The following is a 10,352-nucleotide window of genomic DNA, read 5'->3' as shown; positions in this document are numbered from 1 at the left end:
TGATGTGGCAAGTTTTAGACTGATTGGTGCCGCCACCATGCTCATTAAGGATGAAATAGCGCATGGCCTGCCAAAGGTCCACAAAATCAGTGGTGTCTTGTTCGATGCCAACATTTTGGAGGGCACTAATCGAATTGTAGGCATAAAGCTCCTTTTCGATCGAACAATCTTTCCTAGTTCGTCGGTCTTCAAGATGTACATCAAATGTTTCGTGTTTTTTTTTTTAATTTTCTTGTAATTTGGATGAAAATTTTGTTTTCTTTGTCAACTGAATGAGCTATGTGCCTCCATCAAGGTCCCTCGAAACACACGGAAGCTATTGCCTCGCTATGAGCATCATATTAACCATTTGATGGTACAGTATAATCTTCCAAGATTGCAGTACTTGACAAATTTCTGCCTAAAATCAAGCATCATTTGCTTGCAAAACCATGGAAGATAGGCCTAGCTGAATCTTTCAAAATGCGGTCCACTTGAAAGGAGCTTGTCAGCAATTACTAATCTTTCAAAGGACCATTTACAAAAGAATCAAATAAAGCTAAACAAAAACCAGAAACATTCTAATTCCAAAAGAATATTACCACCTGCAACAAAAAAGACCACAGCCCACCACTAAACTAGTTGTCTAATTCAACAGGTGTAAGTGGTTAGCCTGGAACCCTTCCCCAATCCCAAAATCACCATTCAGTAGTAAATTAATCGCCTCCCTAATCCCAACCCCATACATATATACGCGCACCCACACCCATCAACAACACCGCACCTCACCGCAGCTTCATCGCAAATCCAAAACAAAACGCCTCCGCCGACGACCCGCACCCGCGCCCGATAGCTCCCCTCCTCCGCGGCCCGCTTCGCCTTCTCCGGCGAGAAACCCCCACACCGGTCTCACCGGCGGCCATGCCGGCTACGGACTACCAGGGCTCCTCCTCCTCCTCCCACTCCCCGTTCGCCTCCTTCGGCCGCTCGCTGCTGTCCCGGACCCGGGACACCCCGGCGTCCCCCGCCATGCTTCCGTCCGGCGGGGAGGCCGAGGCCGAGGCGTTCCAGCGGCGCGTCGCCGTCAGCCTCGCGGAGCTGGGGGACGGGGAGGGGTTCCTCTCCGTCGCGTGGATCCGGCGGCTCCTCGAGGCGTTCCTGCTCTGCCAGGAGGAGTTCCGGGCGGTGGTGGCCGAGGTGCGGCGCCGCGGCGGTGGAGGTGCGCAGGCGGAGAGGCTGGTGGGCGAGTACCACGAGCGCGCGGTGAAGGCCCTCGACGTGTGCAACGCCGCCCGCGACGGGGTTGACCAGGTCCGGCGCTGGGGTCGGCTCGCCGGCATCGCGGCGTCCGTGCTGCTCGCCCCCGGGGAGATCCACGAGGGCCAGCTCCGCCGCGCGAGGAAGGCGCTGTCCGACCTCTCGATCCTCCTCGTCGACGACGCGGCCGCCGCCGGGGGCGGGGGCGGCGTCGCCTCCTTCCTCGCCTCCCACCGCAACCGCTCCTTCGGCCGCGGGAGCCGCGCTTCCCCGTCTCGCGCGTCCTCCGCCTCGTCCTCTTCCTCCTCCTCCTCGCACTTCCGCTCGCTCTCGTGGAGCGTGTCCCGCACCTGGTCGGCGTCGCGGCAGCTGCAGGCCATCGGGTCCGGCCTGGCGGCGCCGCGCGCGCACGAGGCGGGCCTCGCCGCTCCTGTCTACGCAATGGGATGCCTGCTGCACCTCGCTTCGTGGGCGCTCGTCGCGGCCGTCCCGTGCCCAGACCGCGTCGCGGCGCTCCAGGCGCACCACCTCCCCGCCGCGCCGCCACGCGGGGCATTCGCGTGGGCGCCGCCGCTCCTGGCGCTCCAGGACCGGCTCACCGAGGAGGGGAAGCGCAAGGACAGGCGCAATTCCTGCGGCCTCCTCAAGGAAATCCACGCGCTTGAGAAGTGCGCGCAGAGGCTCGCCGAGGCGATCGACGCAGCGCCCATCCCGCTCACCGGAGAGAGGGAGGCCGCGGTGCGGGAGGCCGCCACGGAGCTCGCCGCCGTGTGCAGCGCCATGAAGGACGGCCTGGAGCCGCTGGAGAGGCAGGTCCGGGAGGTGTTCCACCGCATTGTGCGCAGCCGCATGGAGGGCCTCGACTCGCCGATGCCCAACGCCGCCGACTGAACCATCCGTCATCAAGAATCCGCATTTTGGCCGCGCGCTGCGGCGGTGATAGGTAGCTCCTCTCCTGTCCGTGGTTTCTGGTCACCCGTGATCTGTCTCGCAGTCAGTAGTAGTAGTATAAGTTTACAATGTGTATCGTGCTGTAAAGGAAAGGGGAAAGGGAAGGAACCATCTTTCTGCAAAGATTTATTCCTTCTTCTCATGTTTTGATGCTGCATTTGGTGTGTGTATCATCAGATTTTTGTTAGTCGTCGTCTACGACATGTGTGCGCGGCTAATTCTTGAGCTGCTTGCGTCTGCGAGATCGCTTGCTCTGATGTTAGAATGTGTCACAGAAAGAAGGAAAAAGAAGAAGAAAATTACTGGAGTGAATAGCTTCTGTGTTGTTCTTGACTCTCTATGATGTCCACATTCTCATTTTTCGTGTCATCTGGAACATTTTCAGTTTGAACGTTAGCTTAAGGCATTGTACTCTTTGTACATAGAAATGCCGCACTTAAAAATGTCCCCACAAAACAAATTGTTTTCGAGCTCTCCATATGTGGATTGTATGTGTGCCTATCAGGAGTAAAAAGAACATTTGAGGGTAAAAATTCCCAGCATGTATAGCTTTTTCAGTTAATAAAGTAGTCTGTAGAGTGATAAATTGCAGAATACAAACGCTTCAATTAAATCTGAATAGCAAGAGGACAATAGCATGAAAGGGCTTATGATCAAGAGCTTCTACAGCGTAATAAAATCCCCACCATGTATAGCTTCTACAGACCCCGGTTAATAAAATAGCATGTGTAGAGTAACAAAGAAACAATTTGATTGATGTCTCCTTTGTTCATGTGATAGGAATATCGTTGGAACAGAAAAAACCTATAGAAAATGAGATGGCGTACATCTCATCGTAAAGGAAAAGAGACGCCATTTGATGTCATACGATCAGAATTTTTTCTGTGAAATACTTATGAAGTATAGAAACCAATCCTAGGAGTACATAGCAATAGGAATTCATTCCTAGAAATCTTAGGAAGATTCTTACAGACCAAAGGAGGCCTGAATCTAAATACCAGGAAGACAGGAGCAAGAAATAGAAATGGCTTATGATCAAGAGCCAAGTGTCAGTGGATGAGTGTGTTCTTCTTTCCTTGTACATAAGCTTCTTGTGTCAGGTCTCCACCCACCTTGAGCAGGCCAAAAAGGTAAAGTGGCGCCACAAAAGTTAACTACTCCGTTTGCCTCCTACTACCACTCCACCACTACTACTAGTGTACCGCGGAAAAGCTAGTCCCAGCAAGCATGTTATCCCGAGGTCACATGTTAATAACAACCTGATGCAGTACCAAGTGCCGTGCGTGCTGGTCTTGTTGTTCATCCCTGCATTCAGCTGCACCCCTGTACACTTCAGTGTTCTCTCATAATATCAGTGTTCTCCCCATATAATTTCAATTTCAGTGTTCTCTCATAAATATATTTGGCTTTGCGCCTAGTTCTGCTGGTTCATTTGACAAGTCCACCAGCGTTCTCATTAGTTTCTGATGAAAGAATGGAGCAATCTTCTTCCCCTTTCTACCTAGTACAAAATTCCACCAGTCCTTGGCAGCTGTGGCGGCAGACAAGACAGCAATGTTCAGAAAAAGGCTGTGTGATGAGAACGAGATTGAGAGCTCGGGAACTGTCCCGTGTCCACTGTAGTAACCTGACCCTTCCCAAAGCCCTTTTCCTCGTTGCAGTAACAGCGGCAATAATCATGGCGATTTGGCACTGATCCTTGCTGTTTTTTTGATGATTTGGTTCACCGGCCACATGCGCTCCGGGGCCGTTTCCCTTTCCACCAGCCCCTCCCTGTTCACAAGGTGTGTGTGATCGGGTTTCTGTCCTGCTCTATCGTTCTGCCTGTGCATCATCATCATCGGTTCAGGTACTACTGGAGGCCTTGTGAAGACAGAGGCAGAGGGTGTGTGTGAAATTGTGAATCATGCGTGCTGCCTGGCTGCCGGCTGTTGTGTGAGTGAGTGAGCTGTGACGATGGCCCAGCTCCCACATTGCTGGGTCTCACCGTCGCGTCACTCAGGCGTCACGGTTATGTCATGGCCGGGATGTTTTCTTTCTTTCTTTTTTGGAGAACTGAACAGGGGTTTGAGCACGCACAGCTTGTTTGTCCCAAGTCAAACTTTCTATCTTTGACCAACCTCAACGAGATGATAAATAAATATCTTAACGTCTAAAACCTTTTTGGATTGCAGAAATACGAACACACGGGAGTAGAAAAAAACACATGAATCAATGTGTCTATACCTATGTTTTCGTCTTTCTGCGCCGTTGTGAAAAAACACATGAACCCAAAAAACACACGAACCCAAAAAGGTTTTAGACAAAAAGAAAAGAAAAAAAATTGAAATGTTACGCATCGTTGTTTCAAAAATAAAATATTACGCACCGCAAAATCCTAGTATAAAATTTCAAAACACATGTACAATCAACGCCTTTGGATGGTACATAGAAAAAAAACAAAAGAATTCTAGCGGGTAGTGGACGGAGAGCGGAGAGAGATAGAGTGAAGGTGCATTGAATTTCTTAGAGGAATAATAAAATGAGGTTTGAGTTCATGCGAAATTCCTATGAAATAGGGTGCATAGGAATGGACTCCATGGGAATTTGGCGACCCGAGTCCTATGATCCATAGGGCTTTTGTAGAAAAAAATAATCCTTAGGGTTCAAATCCTCTAAAATTCCTAAAAACATCCTACAATCCAGAGAGGCCCCAAAGTGCATAGTTCTACAAAAGAAATAGAAAGGGAAGGAACCATATTTTGTGTAAAGATAATTCCTCCTTCTAATGTTGTGATGCTGCATTGTGTGTGTATCTAAGGCAAGAGGGCATACAAGCTGCGATTTGAGGGTTTAGGTTGCGAGGGAAACACAAACAGTAAGAGAACCCTAGGTTAAAGAGTTGGCCATATGTAACGACATGGCTGGCATTGGTGGTGGTTGGGCATGGCTAGAACAATGATGCAACACGATAGCGTCTAAGGTGGGTAGGAGGATGGCCGTTGGAGACAAGAAAGAAGATAGTTGTATGAGGCAATGGTTGCCAGAAGATGAGCCGTTGGACCCAACCAAATGACAAGAAAAACATACTATGTTTCAATAGATAAAATTGCTTTGCAAATGCTCATGTGGAAATTTCTAATTATATTTTAGAACGTTGAAAAAAGAAGGGCATTTAACATTGTTGTAGTAATCCATCTATTTGGGTAGGACTGGTATGTGTACACATAGAAGCACGAAGATGATGCAATATTAAGACACATTGCAAATTTTGCATAGTGAAGAAACCTTGATAAAAATAATATCATGATCCTTTTGGGAAAGGATCTTCGAATATAACGTTTTCATTGGGAATCAATGGAACGAATCCATATGCCAATAGCCAATCAAACACCTAAACCCCAAACCTTTATATGTACGATATTTCTACATGGTTGTGTATGAATCAATGTATATCATAATGGTAAAACTTATCCATGGTCCAAAACAATCTAGTGCAATGATGATAGCATGTATATCGCCGGCAACACCTCCTAATACCAGTATGCCACAAATTTGATCAAATACCTCAGCCTTTCGCTTTCACTTGAGAAGGCTTGCAAAGATAATTTCAATAATCAATACTCTTGATCCTTGTGGACAGGAACCGCGACCGCCTCGCGAGATGGAAGACACACACGCTTTCCCTTGGTCGCCATTGTCATGTCCACAATTCCCATCTAGCATCATAGTTTGCTGGATTCACCGGCCCGAGTCTCCGAGACCATCTTGTAAAGGGCGGGGCACTGCCACACTGCTTGTGAGTTGGTATTTTATCTGTAGAGCAAAATCTATAGGGTAAGCTGTGACAGCCCGATACCGACGTTCCAGAAGATTCCCTTTCCTTTCCGTTTTCGTCGTGTGTCTGTTTCATTTTGTCGCATCATCTGCATTGCATCGGCATCTCTGTTGCCGTCAGTTTTCAAACGTTGCATCCGTTGTTAGTTGCCGGTTCGCGTCGTCGTCCGTCCTGAGCCCGACCGCACTCGCACGCGCCCGCGGCACCGCCGAAACCCTGTTTTTAAAGTGCGTTTAAAACTTTCTCTGATCGAGGTGAAACTTGGCACGCGGTTGCGATTAGATATAGCTGGGTCGCCTGTCGAATTTCGTCGCGATCGGAGTCCGTCTGGTACCCGAACGGTCGACCGTAGCGGCATCGTATTCGGTCTATCGTCGGACGTGTCCCGGTGTTTTAAATCGCGTTGCCGCGCCGCCCGTTTTCCCTCTCGTCTCCGGATAACCGCTCTACACAGCCCACTAGTTCCACCTAGCCACTTCCTCCGTTCGTGGTCTTTGGATCGCGATCGGACGGACGAGGTCCACCCCACCAGAGACCAACCCTATATAAGTAGCACCCCCCTAGAGAGCCCTCTCACTTCACTAGGGTTTCCCCTAGTCAGTTTTGCAGCCATCCCCCTCAAAAACTCCACCTGCTATCCCTCACCCTTCTAAATCCCGCAGCCCAACCCCTCTGACCAAATCTGGCCATTGGATTTACATCTAATGGCTCGGATTCGTCCAAACCCCCACCTACCGGACATGTCCGGACGACCACCGTGCAAATAGAGCCCCTCTCTCCTCCCACGTCCAGCAGCCCGAGCTGCGAGCCCCTCGCCGAAGATCCCCGCTAGGAGCCTCTCGCCGCCGCCATCTCGCTGCCTGCGTCGCGGCGCCGGCCTCTGTTCCCGTCGCCGTGCACCGCATCGAGCCGCCGCTAGGAGCCGGCGCTGCCCCAGCCTCCCGTCGCCGCCTCGGCCTCTACCCCGCCGCCAAGGACGCTTCCACCTCGGGAAGGGCAGATCCCGGGCGTCCTGCACCAGATCTGTCGAGTCCCGCCCCTCGCCGCCTCGTGGAGACCCCTGCTCCCCGCCGCCGCCTCCTGTCCAGCCGGACGAGGAGCACGACGAGGACAGCCCCCCCCCCAAGCCGATCGACTACGCCTGGGCCGGCCAGCGCGAGCGGTGCCCGACGGCCCAGCTCACGCCTCGCCCTAGGCCGACTCCCTCCCTCGGCCCAACAACAGTAGGCTGCCGCCTCCCGTGGCCTCCGGCGCCCTGGGCTTGGCCCACTCAGGTGAGCAGCTCCTTGCCTAACCTCCGCCCCAGCGGTAGGTTGTTATTATGCGCCCGTGGATATTTAGGCCCATAGGATGGTTTCGGCCCGTGTAGTTATTAGGTTTTTCGATTTAGTTAAATTTCAGGAAAATAGACGAATATTGTTTTGCCCGTAGTTTTTATTACGTAAGTCGGATCGCGACGTGTAGCACATGTATTTCGTGTAGAATTACGCGTAGATTACGAATTTACAACTTGCATATTTATTTGACGCCGTTTAGAGTGCCTAATGCATCGTTTTGCGTGATGTTTCACTAGGATCCGTTCTGTAGTTATTTTCCGTGCGTGTCCGGACTGCCCGTCTACCATAGATTAAATGTCCATGTTTTAGGGACCATTTTTCCATGTATTTTAGAGCGGCCATTTGTATTTTTACGTATATGGTTTGCCGGTAGTTTATCTTCCCGTATATAGGTGTTTATCTCGCATTTTCGTGTGACATTATTTTGTGTTGCAAACCCCACATATTTTATATGTTTCCGGGGTAGAAAAATTCATTGGATTTTTCTGTGTAATTAGTTTTAGCTTTTGAGGAAGTTAGTTCGCGAGATATTTTGCTATGTTGCCCTTTTTTTTAATTCGTAGGATTTAGTCCGTGCCTCGTTTGAATTAGTTGTCAAGTAGGGAGTTCTTCTTGGATGTTTGGTTTAGCCCCTGGTATTTTTAGTTGCAATAGAAATGCATGTTTAGGTGTGTTTTTCTTGCTCTCAAGTTGCTAGAAATAGTGCTGTTTTGGACGTGCTGAAATATTTCTTAGTCTGGAAATCTGTTATTATTTTGTTGCTGTCTTGTCTTGCTTCTAACTTTTGATCTATAACTTTTTTGAGGTTGGTCCAATGGAGTTAGTTGTAGCCCTTATGTTTCTCTAGCTTGCTGTAAATTTCATGCCATTTGGAGTCCTGTAGCTATAGGTTTTGCTTCTGTCAATATAGCTTCAGATCGGAAACTGCACTTTCATGAGATGTTATTTTCACTAAGTCTGAAATAGTGTGTGAGATGCCATTTTGTGTCTTCTTTACCTAGTGCTCCTTGCTGCCATGATAGTTGTTGTTAGTTGTTTGTAGTAGTGATTCTTTCCCTCTTCCGTGCCATGCCTTGCTTGAGCATATCGGAGTTGTGTAGCCGTAGTTGTGGGGCATAGAATATGCTATGTGGCTGATTTTGGCAGATTGTAGTCATTTCTTGTTTTGCTTGTAGTTTTTGAACCGTCGCTCCGATTTGAACGTGTCCTACATGAAACTTGCTTAGAATCTTGTGTAGTTTCATTTTATCTTGCTGATTGCATGTTTTGAAGTGCTCGGAGCCGCCGTTGCACACATTTTGCATTCATGCCATCATATCTTGCGGTGCTTGTAACTTTTGATCCGTAGCTCCGTTGGAGATGTTCTTTATGTGTAGATTGCTTGCCTTGACGCGTAGAATCACGTGAACCTATTAGTTTTGCTATTTAACAACTAATTAAATGCATTAGTTCAGACCTGGACAGAATTGTATTTTAACATGTGAGGTCGCCTCGGAGATGCTATATGTCATTTCCGACCTCATTTAAAATGCCTAGATAGGTAGATTAATTACGCTTCACCTCTTGCCATGGTTATCCACATTTAACATTGCCGTGTATTTAATCGGGATAGAACTAAATAATTAACGTGGAGTTTCGTCAATATGCAACTCGTTACATATTGAACTTCACTTAATATATTGTGTTTGATTGTGTGATTTGTCATACCGTGACTTGCATGTATTCAGCTGTTCATGCATCATTTGTGTTGGGCATCGTGTGGTGAATTCCGTGTGTTGATTTGTGTTTCCGGTTTGCTCCGTCTCGATAGAGTTCCGCAAGCGTGCCGGATTGTGAGGACCCGTTCGACTACGTCGGTTCGTCTGCTTCACAGAGTCATTCTTCTTCCACGCGGGATCTCATGCAAGATGATCATTTCCCTAGATACCATTACTATCATTGCCATGCTAGTTATTTCGATGCTATCGGTTATGTCTTGTTGCCTACCACATGTTAATTATCAGCCTCTCAACAATGCCATGAATACCTTCAACCTATTCGACCTAGCAAACCACTCATTGGCTATGTTACCGCTTGCTTACCCATGTTGATAGTGTTGCTAGTTGCAGGTGTAGATGCTTCCATGTGACAACATGGGTTCCTTGTTATATCACCATATTTAAATGCTATTTAATTTAATGCACCTATATACCTGGTAAAAGGTGGAAGGCTCGGCCTTTTCTAGCCTGGTGTTTTGTTCCACCTTTGCCCCCTTAGTTTCCGGCTACCGGTGTTATGTTCCATAAACGAGCGCTCCTAACACGATCGGGGTTGTTATGGGGACCCCCTTGATAATTCGTTTTAGATTAAAGCTGGTCTGGCAAGGCCCAACTTTGGTACTACATTTGCCTAATCACCTAATAAAATTGCATAGGGACTTTCCGGACCCCGAGAATAATTTAATCAACCCCCGGGGCGAGTGCTCCGCATGAGTGTTGGTCCACCCACCTAGCAGTCGGCGGTGCCACCTCGGGGCAACTCAAGGTTTGGCTACCGTCCACTTTGCATAGACGGTGTGTCCTGAGAACGAGATACGCGGCTCCTATCGGGTTCGTCGACACACCGGGTGGCCTTGCTGGATTAGTTTTACCTTTGACGAGATATCTTGTGCATCGGGATTCCGGTGATGCTTTGGGTAATCTCAGAGTTGAGGTTTTCCACTAGGGAATCCGATGAGATCGCGAGCTTCGTGATTGAGGATTTCTATGCGGCTTGTGGTAATTTGTGATGGACTAGTTGGAGCACCCCTGCAGGGTTAAATCTTTTCGGAAAGCCGTGCCCGCGGTTATGTGGCAACGTGGAAACTTTGTTTAACACTGGTTCTAGATAACTTGAAGTTAACTTAATTAAAACTTGCCAACTGTGTGCGTAACCGTGACTGTCTCTTTCGTGAGTTCTTTCTCCGATCGAGGACACGGTGGGGTTATGTCTGACGTAGGTAGGTGTTCAGGATCATTCTTTTGATCATCAGT

General features: G+C 48.8%; 1 protein-coding gene across 1 annotated transcript; it reads left to right on the top strand.

The window, feature by feature from the left end:
• Positions 1–333: 333 nt before the first annotated feature.
• LOC123447993 (protein ROH1-like) lies at positions 334–2,499 on the top strand. Its single transcript, XM_045124749.1, has one exon. It carries the CDS (start codon positions 901–903, stop codon positions 2,125–2,127), a length of 1,227 nt encoding a protein of 408 aa, XP_044980684.1. The 5' UTR covers positions 334–900; the 3' UTR covers positions 2,128–2,499.
• The last annotated feature ends 7,853 nt before the right edge of the window (positions 2,500–10,352 follow it).

This window comes from Hordeum vulgare, chromosome 4H (assembly GCF_904849725.1).
Source record: "Hordeum vulgare subsp. vulgare chromosome 4H, MorexV3_pseudomolecules_assembly, whole genome shotgun sequence".
In the NCBI taxonomy this organism is placed as follows: Eukaryota; Viridiplantae; Streptophyta; class Magnoliopsida; order Poales; family Poaceae; genus Hordeum; species Hordeum vulgare.
The sequence above is the reverse complement of the archived record's forward strand: the minus strand, read 5'-3'. Positions and strand labels throughout refer to the sequence as shown.

Bases quoted from the DNA above. Each gene is read 5' to 3' on its own strand.
- LOC123447993 (XM_045124749.1), top strand. From the start codon at position 901: ATGCCGGCTACGGACTACCAGGGCTCCTCCTCCTCCTCCCACTCCCCG.